At 36.6% G+C, this 22,172-nt stretch overlaps 3 protein-coding genes across 6 annotated transcripts in view; all 3 read right to left on the reverse strand.

Moving 5' to 3' along the window:
* Positions 1–605: 605 nt before the first annotated feature.
* LOC128012000 (NF-kappa-B essential modulator) lies at positions 606–8,041 on the reverse strand. 2 transcript variants are annotated; one of them, XM_052594852.1, is made up of 15 exons: positions 7,772–8,041; positions 6,680–6,854; positions 6,304–6,596; positions 6,146–6,217; positions 5,768–5,947; positions 5,143–5,204; positions 4,917–4,964; positions 3,938–4,040; positions 3,707–3,822; positions 3,478–3,630; positions 3,284–3,374; positions 2,468–2,611; positions 2,204–2,340; positions 1,447–1,520; positions 606–1,290 (listed from the first exon to the last, which is right to left on the reverse strand). In XM_052594852.1, the coding sequence occupies exons 2-15, from the start codon at positions 6,849–6,851 to the stop codon at positions 1,127–1,129; spliced, it is 1,809 nt and encodes a 602-aa protein (XP_052450812.1). In that variant the 5' UTR covers positions 6,852–6,854; positions 7,772–8,041; the 3' UTR covers positions 606–1,126. The 2 variants fall into 2 exon arrangements, with proteins under 2 accessions (XP_052450812.1, XP_052450813.1); XM_052594853.1 differs by lacking the exon at positions 4,917–4,964 and having other exon boundaries at positions 7,772–8,040.
* A 480-nt stretch (positions 8,042–8,521) lies between these two features.
* Positions 8,522–11,270, reverse strand: LOC128011488 (caveolin-2-like). The gene is made up of 4 exons (XM_052593955.1): positions 11,018–11,270; positions 9,710–9,876; positions 9,429–9,616; positions 8,522–9,342 (listed from the first exon to the last, which is right to left on the reverse strand). Exons 2-4 carry the CDS (start codon positions 9,869–9,871, stop codon positions 9,192–9,194), a joined length of 501 nt encoding a protein of 166 aa, XP_052449915.1. The 5' UTR covers positions 9,872–9,876; positions 11,018–11,270; the 3' UTR covers positions 8,522–9,191.
* Positions 11,271–11,472: 202 nt separating this feature from the next.
* The window catches only part of LOC128011487 (SLIT-ROBO Rho GTPase-activating protein 3), a 30,248-nt gene continuing 19,548 nt past the window's right edge, over positions 11,473–22,172 (reverse strand). Inside the window, exons 13-24 of one of the 3 annotated variants that reach the window (XM_052593954.1) lie at positions 20,291–20,318; positions 20,038–20,098; positions 19,724–19,801; positions 19,279–19,407; positions 18,574–18,679; positions 18,255–18,485; positions 17,426–17,481; positions 17,054–17,225; positions 15,866–15,961; positions 15,590–15,769; positions 13,938–14,019; positions 11,473–12,906 (exon numbers count right to left, since the gene is read on the reverse strand). In XM_052593954.1, coding sequence (XP_052449914.1) covers positions 12,700–12,906; positions 13,938–14,019; positions 15,590–15,769; positions 15,866–15,961; positions 17,054–17,225; positions 17,426–17,481; positions 18,255–18,485; positions 18,574–18,679; positions 19,279–19,407; positions 19,724–19,801; positions 20,038–20,098; positions 20,291–20,318 — 1,426 coding nt within the window. In that variant the 3' untranslated portion in view covers positions 11,473–12,699. The remainder of the gene's footprint in view (positions 12,907–13,937; positions 14,020–15,589; positions 15,770–15,865; positions 15,962–17,053; positions 17,226–17,425; positions 17,482–18,254; positions 18,486–18,573; positions 18,680–19,278; positions 19,408–19,723; positions 19,802–20,037; positions 20,099–20,290; positions 20,319–22,172) is intronic. The other 2 variants (XM_052593953.1, XM_052593952.1) reach the window with 2 other exon arrangements.

The raw sequence follows: 22,172 nt of genomic DNA on the forward strand, positions 1-22,172 counted from the left end.
ACTATATATCTCAACGAGACAAGATTAAACTTCTAAATTATCTAAGATAACAGTGTGTTAAAAATTTAAAAGACTGGATGACAAATAATCTCCTATTAAATTCCATTCTGGATCCAGAACACCCGAGAAGAGATGCCAACCCCTTAGAGGACCTCAGATGATGCTAACCCTGAAACAACATACAGAACTTACAAATATTGCTATAAGTTTGATTGCATTATGATAATTGCTGTTAATAGTGTTTGTTGTCCGACTACGTCTTTGATTGATTTTTCCACACATTTATGCCATACGTACATAAACTGAGTCATCACTGATAAGCTACTTCTTAATATTATAGAAACATACATTTTCTGTAAAGTTGCTTTGAAATAATTTGTACAGTAAAAAGCGTTAGACAAATAAAATTGACCGTTAAATATCCAAAATTTAAGAAAAAAAAAACTCTATTGGCTATAATAAAATAATTACTTTTGTAAAATCTTGACTAATGTCTTATTCAGCAACTCCTGCTTTAAAGTTTTTCCTAAATGTTAGTGATTTGTAAGTACACAAAGTCTTCTGTTGCTCACACACAGTATGTGCTTGACGAAGGAAAAAGTATATAGATTCATACTTTTATTTCTTTAAATCTCTCCATAACAATAGTCTGTACAAAGTTCTTGTTTTTTTTCATTTTCACTTTGGCTGATCATACACAATATTAACATAGGCGGCCATAAATCCTCCTAAAGAGTGGCGTACATCCAGAGAAACAAATACCACAGGTATACAGGAATCGTTGTCATTGTCAGATGTGTGCAGACATAAAGCAGACGCAAACATTCACTCGTGCAGTACATTACACTACGCCGTCACAGAACGGCTGTACAGATAAGCTTTTTTTGTAAATAGATACACACACACTAAGTGTACAGAAACATGGCTGATATAGCCACATGATCAAAACATTTGCTATCTGTCTACTTCAAGTGAATCTGCAGCAGGATTAAATGTTCAAAGTCCTTAGATGGGTCTTGTGTTCTTGTTTCTAGCATGGTTTTGATTTTCACTTCTTGATTTTATTTATTTTGCTGTTATTATAGTTCACTCAGGTGTCAATAGATCACCCGAACATCTCTTCCTCTCACTGGATACAGTCCATGACGTGAATCTGCAGGGTGTCCATGTCTGGAGCCTTGTACATACATTTGGGACAGCAATAATCAGGCAGTCCATCGTGATCTTCGTCTCTTCTGCGTGCAGATGGAGGTTGGGCAGGGTTAAACATGGCCGCTCCTGGGAAAGGTGCTTCAAAAGCAGACATTTCGGTAAAGATTAATATAATATGCGATAAGACATAACAGTTGCATTTGCCATGTAGTCAATGAAACTAACAACAATTATCTTAAAAACCAAGGAAAGTAAGTGCAAGCTTTTGCTGATGCAGACTCTGAAGGGTTTTACCGGCTGGAGGAACTGGGTGTGGACGAGGCCTGTAGTCCTCCAAATGTCTCTGTTGCATCTCTTCAATGCGAGCTCTGCGAAGAAACAACTTTCACTTGTTACTCTTAGACATTTGGAGGCTTTTATAAGCAAATATTCATATATCTTCATTCAGTGCAATTCATTTCAATTTAATTTCAATTAAATAAATTCTCTGGCATACCTTCTGATTCATTTAAAATGTTCAAATGACATTACTAATATGAATATTATAATAATTAAAAGCTACTTTTTGGTTTAAAAAAAATTAATAAATTAAAAAACATTACTTTAAAATTTTAAAATTTAGGCATCAAATATAGTGTAAAAAATATTACAGTTTTTAATTGATGTATCGAATAAGTTTTTTCAAGATGTGAAAGAGAATTTGGTGTTTTAATACTCTCTTTTGCATCTTTTTGCACTTGAATGGTTTGACTTTGGAAAGACTTAAAAATACTTGCAAATTCTAAGCTTTCATTATATGGTGGTTCAAGTCTGCGGTTAATCTGCAATCACATGCCAAACAATGGGACCTGGTCCATACAGATTACGGATCAACTCTAATTGAATAAATAACATTATATGATAGAATATGACATCTAAATTTAAAAATAAAGGAAATTAGCAATTGGACATCCAATTTGACCGATATCACTCAAATGAAAAAAAAAAAAACTCTCTAATAAAGTTCAGTAACACATCATATAGTGGTCACTTTGTCCATCTCTTTTCCTACCTCGAGGTTCCTTCTTGCTTAAGTCTGTCTATCTCAGCTATTGCCTTGCTCAGCTCCTCCTGCAACTCTTCCTTCTTTTGATTGAGTTTCTCTCTGGCTTCCCTCTCAGCCAGGAAGTCCATTTTATAGATCTCTGCCTGCAAAAATAAAATGTGCAATTGTGTTTGTGTTATTACATGCAGCATGTATGCTGAACATGTATTATTAGCAGGCAAAGTAAATGAGCAGAGCACTGTAACATAAGTGTGCAGGTGTTATATTCACCTGAGCGTTCAGCACTGGTATAGTCTCTAATGCAGCTCTCAGCTGCTCCGTTTCCTCCTTGAGTTTATCGATGAGATCCTGTTTCAGGGCCAGAGCTTTCTCAGCCTCAGCTAACCTGTTAGCAAGAGTATCTGCCTCTCCACTCTGAAATGAAAATTACCACATGTATGCTTTCCGTTAACACATTTATAGTGAGCCATGCACTGACCTATTTTCAAAAGTGCCAACCACAGACATCAAACAGTCACAGTTTTCTAGTTTTGTAGCATTTAAATTAAGACTTGGGTCAATGACTAATAGCATGTCCACTATAAAGAAGAGAAAAAATATTTTAAAATGTAGTTTATAAATCCAGTTAAAAATATTGAAAAAAATTATTTATTAAGTATTTATTACAAATATCATGAAATATTTATAAATGTTTATATAGGCTTATTGACTTTAATACACAATCAGGAGGCGGTTCACATGGGTTTTATTGATATAAATTTACTATTATGTTTTTTTGTATGTTGGTTGCACAATATCAGTGGTTAGTGTTACATAAAACTAGGACTATTACAAATCACTTTTGATATCAGAACAATCTTTAATAACTAAATCATAGATGAAAAATTATAAATGTTGCCCTGTCATCTAACTGAAATGAAATAAGCTAAAGTACTGTAATCAATAAAACTAAAACTGAAATAGAAACAAAGCAAAATCAAATAAAAATCAAATAAAACTATGATGAAAATGTTTAAAATTTTGTTTTAATAAACAAAACAAAAAAATGGATAAAACAAATAATAATCACAAACAGCAGCTACCTACCCTGTGATTGGCTTGCTTTTCACTTTTCAGTTTTTTGTCATAATCCTGAAACAAACATGTGTAGGCATGTTGGAGCTGGGCCAGCTTCCTCCTAGATGAGGAAGAGCAACAGGAATCGTGGATTACTGTTACAACCATAACAATGAAAAAGGAAGCTGGGTTTGTCACAGGGTTCTCCATCCAGCTAAACCCACCTCTCCTCCACTATGACGAGCCTCTCGTTCTTCAGTGCAGTCTCTAGGTTCTGCGTCTGCAGTAAAAGATTGTCCACTGTCACACTGTGCTGCTTCTTCTGCTGCTCCATGTCTTTCTCTAAAGTCTGCAGGCGTTCGGTCTTCTTGCCCAACCTGAGGGATCAAACAGGTTTGTACACACAGCTGCCAAATCTCATACACAAACACAAGGACCAAGAGATGCACTCACTTATCCTCCAAAATTCTTTTCTCTGCTTCACTTTTCTCCAGCCAATTTTGTCGTTCATTCAATTCACCGAGAAGGGATGTGACCTGAGCCCTCAGAGCTTCACTATCCTTTGTCAGCTACAAACACAAAGATGATCACTCATCCCTAACTCCTGCAAATGCTGCCACAGCTCGGCATAGAAAGAAATGGCTTTTTCATACAAAATCAGATGTTGTGTCTGGGTTTATCTACCTGAACAAAGTCTTTCTCCTTCTGTTTGAGTAGAGCCTCATTTCTGTCTCTCTGAACAGAGCTCTTCTGAAGACAGTCCAGCTTCTCCTGGAGCTCCCTGTACCTACATCACAGACAGGATTAACCGTCCATCTTACTGCAGTTCACCACCGAACACACCAATTCATTCCTTATTATCAGTGCATCTTCTACATCTGATCAAATCATCAAATAAAAAGAAATAAAGAGCCACAAAAATATTAAATCTTGTATTTTAGCTTCTTCAATATACTTGCCTATAATTTGCCTAGATGCAAATTCTGGCCAACAATGAGATTTGTGTGTATGCTAGGAACTTGTTCGCTGCATTCATTATTATTCAGTCTAACTCCAATAAAAATAAATCTTGTACATTACATTTTTATTTCTAAAATCTATTAATAAAATAATAAAAATACAAACTATTGTTCAAAAGTTTTGGTTCAGTAAAAAGTTTTAATGTGTTTAAAGGTGTCTCTTATGCTCAACACGGCTGCATTTATTTGATCAAAAACATAAACCACAATATTGTGACATATTACCAAATTTTCTATTTGAAGATATATTTCTGTGATGGAAAACCTGAATTTTCAGAAGCCATCATTTCCAATCTTAAGTCTTACATGATTCTTAATCTGATGCACAAGAAACAGCTTTGTGCATTTTGTGGGGAAAGAAGTTGAAACCTTTCTCTTACATTTTTATTCATTCATTTACAGTTAATTCATTTATAGAAAGTCCATACAATTTTCTGTAATATTATAAATGTCTTTACCGCCACTTTTAAACAATTGAATGGGTCCTTGCTGAATAAAAGCATTGACTTCTTTATTTAAACTTCTGAACAGTAGTCTAAATGAGACATGCTAGTGCATCGGTCTCATTGCAGCCACAGACACAATGTTCTTTCAACAACAATGAGGGGAGGGACACGCACACAGTGAGATGTAGTTCCCCTCACCTGCCTTGTGTAGCCTGGAACTGCTCAGTTAGTTTAGCAAAGTGAGAGCTAAGCAAACACATGGATCAAAGCAGAAGACAGAAAAGAGAGATTCCAAACCATTCACATTAAAAGAAAGGAAGTGAAGCACTTTGAGATTTATTACAATACAATCCAAGCATGCAGAGTTGAGGGAGGATCAGCCTGCAGGGAGAGAGAGCAGTGTAAACTGAACATCTGAGAGTACCTTTCTGCAGGAACGGTGAGAGCACAAGCCTGCTGGACTGACTCTTCAGTAACACCACCATTCTGAGAAACAGAGGACTGATCAGTTATCAGAAGTTAGATCGATATATTAATTCCATTTTGACATTTCTATTTAAAGAATCTCAAAACAAATCTCAAAATATAAAACAGCACAACTATGGATAACATCAAGTTATATTTCTTGAACACCAAATCAGCATGATAAAAACATTTCTGAATAGTCATGTGACACCAAATACTCAAGCAATGATTATTTTAAATTGCAATCGTATTATTGTTTTTACTGTATATTTGATTAAATAAACACAGCCTTGGTGAACATAAAACATTAAATAAATCTTACTGATCCCAAACAGTAGTGTACATAATTTAGAAAATTGATATTAATAATAATTAGTATAATTTTAGAAATGCAGTTATTATTGTCTTGTATTAATTAAGCAACTACGTGGAAGTCTATTACACTGTAGAGTCATTTAAATAAAACCTAAAAAAAAAACTTGAAAAAATGATCAAAGTGAAAAGGTGTTGGACATTTTATTTGTGAACTACCCATATGATATGTCTAATTATATCAATAAACGAATGGATCATAAACGCTCTACCTGATTGAGTTTGGAGCGTAACTGCTCTACAGTGGCGAGGAGATTTTCTCTCTCTTTCTCATTCTCCGTCTTCTCCTTCTCCAGCTCCTCATTCCTCCTCCTCAGAGCCCTCATCCCTTCCTCCAGCTTCTCTTTGTGGCTTTTCAGCAGTTTCAGAAAATCATTAGAGCCCTCAGCAGGCTGAAGTGAAAAAGATTTGTAAAGATGACGACACAAATACTTAAACTTGATCTTTAGCCATGCTTGGATTGTACTTGAACACAGTGTACCAGGAGGATAAAACACAAGACCCAAAAGAAGTCAAAAGAGGTTAACACTCAATGCTGATAAAGCTCTATTGTACAGACATTTCACATATTAATATTTAAGGTTAATTACCAAACTCTGAGGCATTGTGTGTCTGCCAGCTTTTCCTTCAGCTCGGTCTGTCAGTACAGCTTCATTTAATACCTGCGTAATGAAACAATAAAGGGAAGTTTTTATTCAATGAACTGACAACTTTATGCAAGTTCCAGAAGCTTTACAAAAGAACCTACTTCTGGTGAGTCCACAAGGACATTCTTCTCTACATTAGTGCACTTCAGCTCTTGGTCCTGGCCTTGATTTCCAGTCTCTTTAGAGATGCCATCACTTGGACTCCCTGGTTGACTGATGCTGTGGTTGAGCTGTCCTAGCAGGCTCTGGTTTTCCTGTGCCAGTCGCTGCACTAAAGCTCTGGCCTCACGAAATCTACTGCTCAAGAACTCGCGCTCCTCTCTTGACCTCCTCTGCCACCCCTCCATCTCTTCACATCTTTCTTTGAGGGCATCATTGCTTCGCTTCAGCGCCTCTGTGAAATGTTTAGAGTTGTTTATGCAGTTCAGTGTTTTCAATGGACAATGAATCTGGCATAGGCAATCTCTCAAGTCTCACCTCGTAGCTGATGATTATCTGTTATGAGTCTATGGACCACTTCATTTCCAGCTAAATCAGGAGGGACCCCCATAGACCCCATCAGTGACCCTTGACCCCTGGCACCCACAGTCTCCTCTCCTGTCAGCTCCCACTGGAGAGTACAACCACCTGAAGGCTGCGGCTGGACCATGATCTTGAGAGAGAAGATCAGCCAATAATCAGCATCTGGAGCTCGAAAACTCAAGGAATTTTACAGTTGTTATAAACATTGAATATGTTTATAACGCTTGCTGCAGCATACTATGAGCCTTTATTAAGTGCGCTTAATTATGTAATCAATAAAGTCTATTTTAAATAATATTAACATACAGAGCTTTCGAGCTTTTTTTACTAAATGCTGAATTTAACATTAAGTAAGATTAATCAATTCTAAAGTAATACATTTTCTTTAGTGAGTTAACTGATGTAGCCTAATTAACTAATGTTAACAAACAGTACAGCCTTACCAATAACGATTATGAACTGATTTCTTGTTTTAACAACATTATTATTATTATTATTTTCAGTGCTGGATTATATTTTATTGTAAATTGTGTCATTTTAAAATCTCACATGACTAATGGATGAGTTGAGGGCTTTACTACAGTTTCACTTTACAACAAGCGCTAAATGGGGCGATTCATCGACATTTCTGCCCTTAAAATCGCTAACGTTACAGCTGAAATGAAATAATCTCTCCGATCACAAAACAGTTTTTCATTCCGTTTTACGATTCTTTTCCCTTCAGAAAATAGTTAACTGTTTCTCGGTGCGGTGTTGAATCCAAAGACAAACACACACTCCAGTCACGGTGTAAAATATAATATTGTGCTGATATGTATTTCTTATAGACACGTTTATTTTAAACAGCTTCTCACGTCTGAAAAACAAGATTCAGTGTTGTGTTTACCGGTTTCCGACAGAGCTAACGACACGACTAGCATGATAGCATCAGCGCATTTATAACCCTAAAACATTCAAAACCACACTCTAACACGAGTCAAAGTCCTTAGACATACATCGATAACGTGATAAATAGATAGGAGGATGTAATAAGAAGGTAATTAATACCTTTTTAAGCCGTTCACGGTGTTTAACTATCTGCGCTAACACAGATCACTGTCTGTCGGTCTTCAGCCCAGGAAACACGGCCCGGTTTACAGTCAACCACAGACGCTAAGGTCGGCAAACATCTTCAGCCTCGCCCAGCTGGAAAGTCAGAATCGAGTTTTATAAAGTGAATTAAGTAAAAATGTCCAGAAGAGCTCGAACAGGTACTGACTGTGGAGGAATTCCCCCTCGACACTTCCGCGCTTCATCACACTCTGCGCTGTTTCCGGGTGGGGGAATTATGGGAAGACACATATTGGTTAAATGTCACGAGGAACCTCGATGTTTTGTCATTACTTTAATGCCTTCAAGTCATTTGTGAATTTTTTTTTAAGAATACATGACAGACCCCCAACCGATATTGTTTTTTGGTTTTTCCTTTTTACAACCAATTCTACTGCAGATTGTTTCTGTTTTGACTCAATTTAAACTAACGTTATCCTAGGGACACTGGTGGTCTAAAAGAATTACGAATATTATCAATATTATAATTTTTAATACTATTATTATTATTATTATTAGACTTTTAGATATTAGGTTTACTTTGCTAAGCCTATAAACACTGCTTTAGATATCCATTAAATGGGACTATTGATTTGTAGTCCTGATATTTTAACAAGGACATCTGATTAAGTAGAAAGGTGTGTGTATATATATATTAACAATACACACACACGCACACACACACACACAAACACACACACACATATGTAAGCTATATCATTTTATTCAGCAAGGATGAATTTAGTTAACAAAAAAAAATGACAGTAAACTCTTTCAACAACTTTCTGTTAAAGAATCCTGAAAAGAAAATGTCAGAATCCACAAAAATTGAAAGCAGCATAATTAATAATATTTAAGAAATGTTTCTTGAGCACCAGTGATTTCTGAAGTAGGCTATCATGTGACACTGAAGACTGGAGTAAATGAGAAAGCTTGAGGCTTGTATGTTCAAGATACAGGCTAAGTGGTTGTTTTAATAAAATGTATAGATGTATGATGTGGCAACCATCAAAATATATATACATGACAGTTGTTCTTTATACCAAACTTCAGAGAGAGAGAGAGAGAGAGAGAGAGATAATAAGTAATAAGTATTAACAGGTTGTGTGCTATTGTAGTTTTGTACACATGAATAACCCGTGCAGAATTTGTTACAAATGAATAAATATCTATTTAATAACAGGTAAAAATCAATTTAATAACATGTAGGCTAATCCTCTTCTTTGAATGTCTCATTGTTATTTCAACACAGCTTTAAATAGCAAAAGAATCCATTCAGGTATTCCACTGATTCATGTTTTGTTCTTGAGAGAAAACTATTGGGACTATTGGGACTAAGCAGTTTGACGAGCTTCTTCAGATTCCTCCTTGAGTCTCGTCACTCTTTGGAGAACACCACATATACGCCACTGCAACAGCGAGCCACAGATGTGCAGAATGGAGTGATGAAGATATTCACCACACTCATCCACAGTGACCTCACACAGGGCAGGCAGCTATGAAACACCTGGATACAGGGCATCACACACCTATGGCAAGAGACAGTACTTTTGATTAAAAAGTTTTATTCCATTTATGTAACAGATTTCATAAATTATCGCCAAAATGAGCATACCAGATGTGCATACAGGCCAGTAGGGCAAAGAGACAGCCGCAGAGACAGGAGAGGGGAACCGCACAGAGCGCTGTGACACAGCGGTAACCCCAGAGCCGCGCAGACTCGAACCCAATGCCGCTGTACACCCACACGCGGTCAGAGCTGTGCGTGGACGCGGGCTCCGCCAAAACATCACTGAACTCTATCTGGTTTCACAGTGAAGAGAAAGTTAGTGGCACTTTATGGATGGTGATGGGTTTTTTTTTTTTTCACTTATAAGAAGAGAGAGCTGTGCTCACCTTCAGGTGTTTGTTGAGGCCCCAGGGATCCCTGCTCTCACATGGAGTGAGGGACGAGGTGGAGGAGAACTGTGGAGGAGGAGGTGGAGACGGCTGGATCTTCTTCACATCATCTTCATCATCATCAATATTACACTCCACCAAATACTTGTCTGACATCATACTGACTGCAAAGCAGATCGCAATCATTGTGTCTTTGTGCAGTCTTTGTCTTATATGCATCAGTGTAGAACCAAACATTACAGTAGGCTACTGAGTATTTTTTATTTTGATTATTGAATAGGTTAGGTTTTTACTAGCATAACTGTGGGTGCTGGCTATTTGCAAGTTACCCAAAAGATATTTCTGATACTTCCGTTATAATGACAGATGCTCATTTTCAAATGTTTTATTTACAGAAAGTAAGAGAGTGGCAATATAAATGAAATTAAATTTAAAAATTATTAATAATTCAATCTTATTTTCCCAATAACTGAACATTGTTCATGGTTCTCATTTTATTAACAATTTACATGACTTTTCTATTTTGTAAAGACATTGTTATTAAATTAAATTAAATTAAAAATTTAATTAAATTTATGCATTTAGCAGACGCTTTTATCCAAAGCGACTTACAGGCTATCAGTTTTTACCTATCATGTTATTAAATAGCGATATCTAACCATGCAATAAAATTTTATATGATTGGGTTTGATATAGATTCATTATAAAAAATGAATTACTTAAGAATGTATTAATTCTTTTACTTTCCAAGTCTATAAATCATAACTCAACTCTCTGAGAACTTGGTTTTTAAGTAAAAATGGCAGTTAAGGGAACAAATTAAAATAAGATAAACGATTTCACTACATGTCTTGCTATTTTAGCTGTTCTGGCTGATTTTTTTATCTTTTGTCTTGTTTTTTATTATAGTGAGGCACATTGCATCCCCTTTGGAAGTGTGAGCCCCCCCCCCCCCCATTTGTCCCCAGCCCCACTGAACTACAAGAAGGTGACAAATATTAACTCAAATCAGACAAGACAGACACTGGCAGCTCCTGCTTACTAGTATTCACTCATTATAGTACATCATATTGTAATAGTGAACTCATCAGTACAGTATGGTTGTAAATGTAAACATCATTTCATATCAGTTTGTTAAAATAAATTACCTAAAAGCATTTTGTGATAATAAAAAAGACCACATTTAATTTTTAATAGTAATTAAATATGATTATTATTATAATATAAGTTTATATAATTTAATCAAGAATTTCCCATGAATGCTATGCAAAATCACTTAAGCAATTATGAATATTTATCACTTACCCTATTCAATATTCCTGGCCAAAAATAAACTGTAATCCTGCAGGTCAATAAAACAAATTCAGCAAAAGCAACAGTTTTGATCAGCCGGACAGACACTGATACTCTCCATAAATGTTCTTGTTGTCCACATCTAACAGATGATTATGTGGCCTGTATCAAACAATTACAGGAGGGGACCGTCTCTCAGTGTGGAGGAGTGACCTCACTCTTTCTGCCTTGTGTTCTTTGCCATAGTCTAGTGTGTAGAAGTGTCTGTACCCAGTAAAGAATTAGCAGATTGAGTGTTGAGTTATTTTGGGGAGAGGAATGGAGAGGACACCACTGATCAGGTTACGGGACAGGCTAACCCTCCTCACACGCGGCCAGTTTCCTCACATATCATCTCATATTTAAAACAATTAATAACAACCCAACTGTATTTATTATGCATCAAGAAACACACCGCAAGCCGACAGTATTTTAGAATCTATATAATTTATTTTGATATTATTGTAATCCACACATCAATGATGACATCATCTACCAGAGACACACACTGCTAAAGGGAATGCATGGGTGACGGGCTGGACGTCGACGGAGACCAGTGACCAGGAGCACTAATGTGCAGCAAAAAGAAAGTGAGTGTCATTGTTTTTCCTGCGACTATATGTGCTGTTTCACAGTTTGAGCTTTTCTCCAGTCAGTTCTCTGTTGGACAGTTCCTGAGCTGCTCTGAGTGGCACTTGTCTTCACAGTTGTCTTTCCAGTCTTTGTATGTGACTGAGAGAAAATGGAGCCGTAGGGGTAAAAGCGGCTACAGGGCTGTGCTTAGTTTGGCCACTCCACCTGTTGCCACACGAGACTATCCGCGTCAGTGTGTTTGCACGCATGTGTGCTGGTTCCTTTATGATAGAATGCTTTTTAAAGAATAATACAATGCAAATGCAAATACAGTAATGCAAGCAATTGTAAAAATAGCAATGCAATTAAATGTAAATAATAACAATAATAATAATTAAATAGCAAATGATACAAAAAAAAAGGCAAATGAGTCTTCTAAAACAGAAAAACTGGAGCATCATGTCGTACCTTGAACTATTTGAGCTATGCATATCAAAAAGCAACAAAAAAAAAAACTAAACACAATGAAGTAGAATCTTGGTTGGTAAACATCTGAGGGTAACGTCGGCCTTCAAAAATCTCTTGCTACATTCAGGGTGACACATCTACATCTAAAATAACAATGTGGACTCTGTCTGTCATGGACTTCATTCCCACAATTCACTTGTCCTTCTGAATCTATGTGCTTTGAGGGACTCAACACTTGGTTTCTGGTACTCCATAAATACATCATCAATGAACACAGTCTACACTACAGTCAAAAACGTCAGACACATTGGACATCACTGCGATGAATGACTAGTTAGGAAGAGGGAGATTCTTCAATGAGGACCAGATTAACTGTTGTCAAAGCTAAAACACAAATACAACGAATAATAGGATCAATGACGTGGTCTCACGTAAAACAAAACCATATTAAGTCACTTTCAACTTAAACCTTTTGAATACACTTTAGTTAATAAGGCGTAAAGAGTACCGTACAATGAATGTCTGGAAAAATATATTCATATCTGTGATGAGTTTGCTGTTCCTGCTACAACACTCATACTCAGATTCACGCATCTATCATCTCTTCCTCTCCCTCAGTCCTGTGGGTCTTGGGTTTTGAAGAGACCTCTGCTGCGCAGGCCGAAGCCTCCCTTCTTCACCGGAGGTCGAGCAGCAGCGGAGGGTACCGAAGGGACAGAAGCGGGAGGAGAGGAGGGAGGAGGGTTCGAACCCGAGGCTTCCAGAGGCGGCTGACGGGACAACAGCTCCCTAAACACTGAGTTCATCTGCCGACTGACCTCCTATGAGAAAGAGAGAAACGTTCATACATGAGGATATCCGTTTGGGTTTACAAGTGCTAGCACTTCAAATTCATGAATTGAAACTTACATTTATTGCCTAAGATAATATTCCTCCCATGTAAGGTAAGGTATATTTGGTATTTCTACTGATATGACAAAGCTGTTTGATTTTGGTTAAGAAAGTGGAAATGTACTAAATATATTACTAATAACTATTCAATTCAGTAATTTCCGGTGTTTTAAAAACAGAGTTTTACAGTCATAAAATACAAAATAAAATATTCTAGAGACAAAACTAGAACTATGTATATTCATCATAGAAATTCCCATGACTTCTTAATATTTTATTCATTCCACTACTTTCCAAGATCTAGAAAACACATTTATACCCATTTTTATTTTCAAATAAAATAAAAGAATATGACATTAGTTTGCATTTTCAGCTTTTAATGCATATTTAGTCTTAATTTAAATCTTTTAAAGCCATTTAGCGAATTGTGTTGAGGTCCCCAGTGGGTCCCAGTCTCTCATTTAATGAGTCGTTGACTCATTTAAATGATTGTACTTATGAGTGTTGAAATATGGCCAATGAGAAAAAAAAGAGATAGAATATGGTTCAGTAGATAATTCTGATTTTTAAGCCTACATGCAGAACAATTCAGATTCATTAGATAAATTGCCATAACTGTTAAGATTTTAATTACACTTCCATGACTCTCCAAAGAGTGGAAAAAAATCATTTAGCAATTTCCTAATGTATCCAGATAGTCTGAAAACCCTCGTATGAATTCAGATATGGCATGGCCAGTTCAGGTTTGATGACTGATGTGCTAAATTTTACATATACAAATGAAATTTGAAACCTACAATTAAGAGAGCGGGATTGTCTATGAATAATGATTTAAATTCTGTTTACCTCCTAAAGCTATCATATGGCAACTTGACACATCAATATAGACCATGAGTCATAGGGCCTATTTTTGTGGGGCTTTAGTATTCCTTCAGTGGAAATATCAGTAGAAGAATCAGACCTTGTCAATATGCACTGTCTGTCTGTCTGCTGGTCCTCCAACTGGCCTCAGACTGTCTAAAGTGTGTCTGCGCTCCTGATGACTGAAGACAAAGAAAGAGATACAAATTTTCAATTGTTTATAACAATATACACTACAGTTTAAAGGTTAGTGGTCGGTAAGATGTTCTTTAAAGTTTATGCCCACCAAGTTTATAATTACCAAGGCTGCACTTATTTGTTTCATCTATCTGCCTTCTTCAGTTTCACAAGTTTCTCAGAAACAGAAATGAAGAGACGGTGAACTACTCTGAAGAAAGCAGATAGCTGCAAAATTTGTTATACAGTATTTATCCCATGCTTTAAAGGGATAGTTCCCCCAAAAATGTAAATTCTGTCATTAATTACTCACCTTCATGTTGTTTCAAACCCGTAAGACCGTCGTTCATCATCAGAACACAAATTAAGATATTTTTGATGAAATCCAACAGCTCTCTGAAGCTAGACAGACAGCCAGGGTACTTCCATGATCAAGGTCCAGAAGCATAGCAAGGACATTGTTAAAATAATCCACGTGACATCAGTGGTTCAACTGTAATTTTTACAAAGCTACAAGAATACTTTTTGTGTGCAAAAACAGTAATAACTTTATTCAACAATTTGTCTCCTCTGCTTCACCCTGGTCACATTTTGGAGAGTACTGCTTTGATCTGAATGAAAACAACGTATCGGCACAGTGCTGCAGAAGTTGTTTATGTTCAGAGGATACTCACCAAAATGTTTCTATAGGGGGTAACGCGGAGGAGACCAACTGTTGAATAAAGTCGTTATTATTGTTTTCTTTACTCACAAAAAGTATTCTCATAGCTTCATAAAATTACAGTTGAACCAATGATGTCACATTGACTATTTTAACAATGTCCTTGCTATGTTTCTGGACCTTGATCGTGTTGTATCCTTGCTGTATATGAAAGGGTCAGAGCGCTTTTAGAAATGATCAAAAATATCTTAAACTGTGTTCTGAAGATGAACGAATGTCATTAATGACAGAATTAAAAATTCCGGGGGAACTATCCCTTTAAGGGAATTTTATAGAATGCAGACCTTTTTTGACCTTTCTGATTAAAAAAAACAGTAAAAACAGAAATAGTGTCAAATTCTGTCATTTAAAATAACCGTGTCTATTTTAAGATACTTAATAATGTATTTATTTGATGGCAAATCTGAATTTTCAGAATAATTACTCCAGTCTTCAGTGTCACATGATCCTTTAGAAATTCTAGTATTTAGATGTGATGCTCAGTAACCATTTCTGATTATCATCAATGTTGAACAGGTACTTTTATTTTTACAGGTACCTTTTTTCTGGATTAAAAAACAAGGATTATTCAGAATTTGAACGAATTCAAACTTATTTTAAAACGGACATCTTTTATTTTCACTGACACTTTGATTAATATAATTCATCCTCCTTGCTAAATAAAAGTATTTATTTACTTAAAAGAAAAAATCTTGTTGAAATTTTGATTTAGCATAAACACTTTTTTTTTGTCATCTCCAGAATAATTCTGTAAACTTACTGAAGTTTAATGGTGGTCATGCACTCAGGTAACTTCTCATACACAAGACTTTCAGCAGCTGGTACCATCAAAACAACACCTTCTGTTCTCCTACCCTGAGAATTGGCGTGCAACCGCAGTTGTCTGAGGAGGAAAGATGAGTCGTCCCTCAGGCACCTGCATGATCTTCCGGATGGGGCTTCCGCTCCCACTGTTGCCTCCACCCATACTGCTGCCTCCGCTGCCTGTCCTCTGCCGGCCGGGCAAAGACGCGCTGTCACTGTTCACTCTCATACTGGGGAATGACAGCGAACACAGTACAGTTAAGATCTCACTGGGCCTGTGACGAACATTCAAGGTCCATCATTATCAGCGGTCTGAGTGATTATACCGAGTGCTGAGTTCAGGCAGCTGCTGTTCATCTGATAGGTTTCCTGTGCTGCCCCCCCTGCTGTCCTCCTTCTTCCCTCGCTCTTTACGCTCTGCCCTGAGGATGAGAAGACAACAAGATGAGGTCGCCAAACCTAGTGGCCAGGTTACTGCTAACAAGATATTGTTTAAAAAGTAAAGCGATATGTATATCTATTGTAATTTTCCTTAGTCACATGTCTCTGCAATGGTTTGCTAGACTTAAGTTAGTGTAGACACCATATATAAACTGATGCAAACCAAAAAGAATTACATTCCGTTCAATGGGTCTCATAAATAAAGCACAAGCAGGACTGACAATTTACGCAACAATGGATTTAAAAGCTGTGGTTCCTCTTGTGTTTTATAAAGGAGGCCCATGGACTGTACTGGTTGTGTCTGTGTCGGATTAAATATGACATCTATTCTGAATAAAACTATATTCATGACAGAGCTAAATGATTCATTGTGCTTCTTATCAGTTTTGTTTTCACATGGTAATATAAAAGCAGAATCAGTGCACAAATAATTAATCAGCACAGCTGTTTTGGTTAGCAAATTATACTCATTAGCTCTGTTGCAAAACCTAATGAGCTGCCAATAGAGGCAAGATTCATTACTGAGATGAAAATAATTCAGAGTAGTAGATTATTTCACCCAGCGTTTATGTGTGCAATGCATTTCTATACATACACTACTGTTGGTAATTAAATAATATATATATTTTGGCACTCTTGTGGACCAGCAGAGAAGACTGACACAGAAGAGAAAGAATTGTTGAATAAAGTTGTTGTTTTGGTTTTCTTTGCACACAAAAAGTATTCTTGTAGCTTCATAACATTAATGATAAACCACTGATGCCACATGGACTATTTTAACAATGTCCTTACTACCTTTCTGGCCCTTGGATGTTATGGTTGCATTTGTGTTTATGCAGGTTCAGAAAGCTCTCGGATTTTATCACAAATATCTTTATTTGTGTTCTGAAGATGAACAAAGGTCTCAAGGGTTTGGATTGAGTAATTAATGACGGAATTTTCATTTTGGGGTGAAATATAAGACGAGATGTTTTTTGAAACCTTGACTAGGTTTTGAAACAGAGCCACTGAAGTAACATTAATGAAACATTTGAAGGAACCTCATCCGGTTTATAATGAAGTGTATGTCTCACCCCTCTACCACACTGATGTACTTATGGGGGATCAGGCCTTTTACCCCTCCTACTTCCCCTCTCCACCAATCAGCAGAGGCCTTGCTGTGCAGTAGGAGGTGGTCACCCTGCTTGAATGACAGCTCGGCTGCAGAGCGAGCAACATAATCAAACATGGCCACAGCCTCCCACTCTGCCCATACAATGCACACACACACAAACACACAACACAAAGCCACACATGCCAAAATCCAACATGGAATGGCCACAATGCAACAACAGGACACGAAAACCCAGCATGGAACAAACACACACACATTTAGATAAGCAATTAATTACAACTTGAAAGGTTGAAAATATATATTGGCATAATGTATGTGTTGTGTTTTTTACCATCTTCACTGGGAAGATGTTCAGCGTCCCCCTCGCCCTCCTCTGTGATGGGTTCACTGGAAAAAGAGGTTGGAGTTACATGAAAGGAAAAAACTCAGATAAGAACTGCTCAAGGGAATATTTTGCTGAAAATAAGAAATGCTTTTGGAGTTTGTTTCTTAATTGGAACAGATCTGGATAAATTTAGCATTACATCACTCGTTCGCTACTGGATCCTCTGCAGTGAATGGGTGCCGTCAGAATGAGAGTAAAAACTTCACAATAATCCACATTCCTGCAGTTCATCAAATAACATCTTGTGAAGTGAAAAGAAATGTTGCTTCCGGCTAAAATACCAGTCCTCTATCCATAACATTGCATAACAGCTCTAATCTAAACAAATATATAATGTGAGAGGACAAAAGGAGATGGACTTCTTCACTGGAGGAAGCGTTATTATTATGGATTATGAACTTGTGGGTTTGGCCGGAAACTGTGGTTTAAAGTTAAATGCACTAATGATGGATTTATCACACAGCTTTTCACTTCAAAAGACATTAATTCAGTTGTGTGGATTATTTGTAATGTTTTTCTCAGCTATCTGGACTCCCATTCACTCCAGAGGATTGATCAGTGAGCAAGTAATGTAAATGCTACATTTCTGATGAAGTTCTGTTTTTTTGAGTTAAGTTTTTCATTTTTGGGTGAACTACTTCTTTATCCATTCTTTTCGAAAATTACGATTTCTTTTTAGGACAAAATTAACAGCAAAGGAGTTTGAAACAACACGAGGCAGAGAAAACGATGACAGATTTGATATTTTTGGCTGAACTCTCCCTTTAAGACTCACCAGTACTCCTGCTCTAGAGTCATGCATTTCTCATAGACGGGTCCCGGGAGTTCAGAAGGCCCCGGGAAAATGCTTTCATGATGGATGATCATGGTCTTAACAAGGTCATTGATCTGAGGTGCCAGTGTCACTTCATCACCACCCATCTCCACCCCTCTGAGCAGACTGGGCCCGAAGCACACGGCCAGGTTATACGGCAGCATCATGTTCTCATCACTGTACTGAGAGACACTGAACAGACACAAACAAACAGGTTACCAACTGTATCACTGACCACCTTAATCAGGTTTAGAACGATTACAAAGAGAGCAGGACTCACTGATGAAGGAAGGCGAAGAGATACCGCATCACTATGAGGACAGGTCTGGGGAAGGACGAGACTATGGTCTTTAGCTGCACTACTTTTTCTGTCATGTTTTCCATCTCTGAGAAGGATATAAAGTTGACAGAATTTAGTCGACATACTGGAATCAAAACGTAAAAAAAAACAAAAAAAAAAAAACATTAACCCTATTCAACTGTTATATCATGTCAGTAAAGATTTTTTCACGTTTTTGAAAGAGGTATCACATGCTCACTATAGCTGTATTTATTTAACCGAAAATAAATGAAAAACAAAAATATTTCTTATTAGTTAAATTAAATGTTCTTATTAGTATCAATGTTGAAAACAGCAGTGCTGCTTAATAAATATTTTTTAGAAACCATACAATTATTTTCATGATATTAAAAAAATTCTTAATGTCTTTATTGTCAATATATGCAATAAAAAAATGTCTATTAAATTTATTATAAAAATTCTTGACAAACTTTTAAAAAGTTTCACCTTGTCACTATTTGGTTAAACTTCACAGCAAATGCCACAGAAGAGGAACATTCTGGAAATGCTCTAGTTGCTCGCAGATGCCTATATGGTTTGATATGTTGTTACCTAATGTAAACTAAATGTCCAAAGACTCTTTTGGGTGACTGAAAGCGCACATAATTACACAAAAGCAGAGAGAACAGATGAATGGCATCTTACGGACACACTCCATGAGCTGGCTAAAGCTCTGCTCCGGGAACAGAGGTTTTTCTAGACCTCTGAAATAGAGCTTCAGAACCCCTGCCACTGAATCAATGTCACTCTCGCTGTCAGTGAGAGGGTCCTCTCCTGCAAAAAAAACAACAAAGAGCAGTCAGAGAGACAGAAAAATTCTATTAATATTTCTATAGTTTTAAATACTGTATGATAATATATTCTAATATTCAAAATGTTGAGGTTGGTGAGATATTTTAAGCTTTTTTTAAAAGAAGTCTCTTACGCTCACAAAGGCTGCATTTATAAAACCAGTGATATTTATTTGCAGAAAACTAGTTATCTTCTGAAATAGTATTACTATTTAAAACATGTTTATTTGCAAATGTATATTTCTTGCTACAAATTTATATGAATACACCTGTATTTATTCATTTGAACATAGGTGTACCTCTTTCAAAGGCATCCCTGATATGATTGACTTCAGTCTGTGATCCAGGAACTCTAAAAACTCCTTCATGATGCAAACCTGTTTAAAAAAGCATCACACATAAATACTCAGTCCTTTATACTAATTCTACTTATGTTAAAGGTGTCACTCAGTAAATGTTGTTTTTGTTGCTTTACTGCTTTTATTAGTACTGTAGTCTTCTTCACATATATGAATGTATTTCATTTCATGTACATGTTTTTTTTTTTTTTAAGTATCGTTTCATTATGTGTAAAACCTTTTCAATGAGGTAAAATGACAATGAAGAGTTTTACCGTGCAGGTTGATGAAGCGAATGCAGCTCTCCACCACCAGGGGGATCTGTTGCCCAGAGCTCTGATAGAAAGAATGAAGGGAAAATGGGAAACAATTATGCACATCTGATCTGAATAGGACTAGAGTTGTATAGAGATCATGAAAGAAATAATACAAGTGTACATAAAAAAAATACAGTGAACAAAGATAGAGACAAAGAGTGCAGAAGGCCCACACAAACAGATGCATGCATGACAGGGGAAACAGCTGTACCTGAGTCCTCGACATCCGTCTCCTCCTTCTACAGTCACAGGCAGCCAAGCAAGGAAAGAGAGAGACAGGAGGGACGTATAAAGGAGGAGCAGATTGTGTGGCATGACCAGAAGGAGAGCAACATGAAAAATGGGGAGAGAAGAGCAAACAAGAGCAAAAGCAAGTTAGAAAAGGGGGAGAAAATCAGGGTGAGGGAGAAAGACAAAAGCAGAGAACAAGGAGTTTAGATGAAAAGCAATATGTCAGGGATGCTCTGTTTTAATTTAGATCTGTCTAGATGGGAAGAATGTACTTAAAGATTGCATTACATTAGATTAGTCGAAGGATTCTGATTTATATGCTAGTGTACTCTTGGACACTGACAAAATACACCTTTAGCAGATAAATAAACTACTGTTCAAAGTTTGGGATCAGAAAGTTTTATTAAAGCAAATACAACAAAGTTTTATTAAGCATAGATGCATTAAATTCATCAAAAGTGAATGCTTTGTAAATTATTGTATTATTTCAAATGCTGTTCATCTCATTTACAAAACAAACAGCAGTTTTCAACAATGATGATGGTAAATATTGTGTGAACAGGGTCATGTAACACTGAAGACTCGAGTAATAGTATAGTAATAATATTTTACACTATTAATGTTTTTACTGTATTATGGTCAAATAAAGGCATCCTTCCTTGGTGAGCATAAGAGACTTCCTTCAAAAAAAATAAAAAATAAAATAACCTTAAAAAAAAATTCTTACCAGCCCCAAACTTTTGAAGGTTGTAATGTGTACACTTAAACTTTTTATCTTTTTTCTTACAGGAAACAGACTGCACTACACAGATTTTTTTTGTCCAATCAAATTCTCTTTAGAACAAGAAAGTCCACTTTTTATTTGTTTGTTTTTTAAAGGAACAATTTCTTGAACATATCTTGCCCAAAACTGTGCTCGTTACAAAATGTAGGATCTTTCAGTGTCAGAAACAACACGTTAGTGTTATCTCTCTGTTATCTCAATGCCAACCATGTTTCTAAATCAGATTTCAATTCACTTAGCCAGAAAATTGCACCCATTGATCAACCAATCGAGACAAAAAAAAAAGAAAAAAAGTGTTGTTGGCAAAGCAGTTCTGTGGCCCTGACTGCATTATCCAATTATTAGGGGTGTAACGAGAGTGCACATCTCATAGATTTACTGTCCACTTAAGATGAAGAGATAGACCAGCCACTGCTAATGCAGGATGTAGAAGACACTGTCAGACAATACACCACAACAGAAGAAAAGTGTGTGAGAATGGAAGTGAGCGGATGAGAGAGGGAAGTCGTTTCTTAAGGCTCAGAGAGCCAGATGGCAGAGCAGTGCTCAACAGGCCTGAGCTCCCAGGAACAGAGAGAGACACGGTGGGAATCTCAGAGAATAGAGAGGACCCTGATGAAACCACTAGCATGCATATGCTGTCTGGTGGATGCTGGCGTCCTCAGTAGGATTCTTAAATAACCTGATCAGTGAGATTACCAACGCTGACCAGCTTCACCAGGAAGACCAAGCTGCTTGACCTATTTGACCTTCAGTGTTTGCTAAACTTAAACATTAATCACCGCTGACTAGCATTGAAATGGAAAGTTGACATGAAAGTTCAAATATGAGTGTGACATGCTATATTGATTGGGAATGTTTTTAAATGCTTTTTTAATTCACTTGTCACACTGCAGGACTACCTAAGTGAACTACAAAAATATAAAAAAAAGAAATAAAATGGAATGTTGATTTAAAATGGTTAAAAACGTACATAAAAATGTTTAAAATGTTTATTGGTAAAAAGGTATCTTATGCTCACCAGGGCTGCATTTATTTGATCAAAAACAGTAGAATTGAGAAATAATACAAATTACAA

Source organism: Carassius gibelio, chromosome B23 (assembly GCF_023724105.1).
Source record: "Carassius gibelio isolate Cgi1373 ecotype wild population from Czech Republic chromosome B23, carGib1.2-hapl.c, whole genome shotgun sequence".
NCBI classification, from domain to species: Eukaryota; Metazoa; Chordata; class Actinopteri; order Cypriniformes; family Cyprinidae; genus Carassius; species Carassius gibelio.

Coding starts and splice junctions, on each gene's coding strand:
- LOC128011488 (XM_052593955.1), bottom strand. CDS start 9,871: ATGATGTCAGACAAGTATTTGGTGGAGTGTAATATTGATGATGATGAA. Junction 9,617..9,709: donor GCCTCAACAAACACCTGAAG/GTGAGCACAGCT, acceptor CTGTGAAACCAG/ATAGAGTTCAGTGATGTTTT. Junction 9,343..9,428: donor CTGGCCTGTATGCACATCTG/GTATGCTCATTT, acceptor CTCTTGCCATAG/GTGTGTGATGCCCTGTATCC.
- LOC128012000 (XM_052594852.1), bottom strand. CDS start 6,851: ATGGTCCAGCCGCAGCCTTCAGGTGGTTGTACTCTCCAGTGGGAGCTG. Junction 6,597..6,679: donor AGATAATCATCAGCTACGAG/GTGAGACTTGAG, acceptor AACATTTCACAG/AGGCGCTGAAGCGAAGCAAT. Junction 3,823..3,937: donor AGGAGAAAGACTTTGTTCAG/GTAGATAAACCC, acceptor TTGTGTTTGTAG/CTGACAAAGGATAGTGAAGC.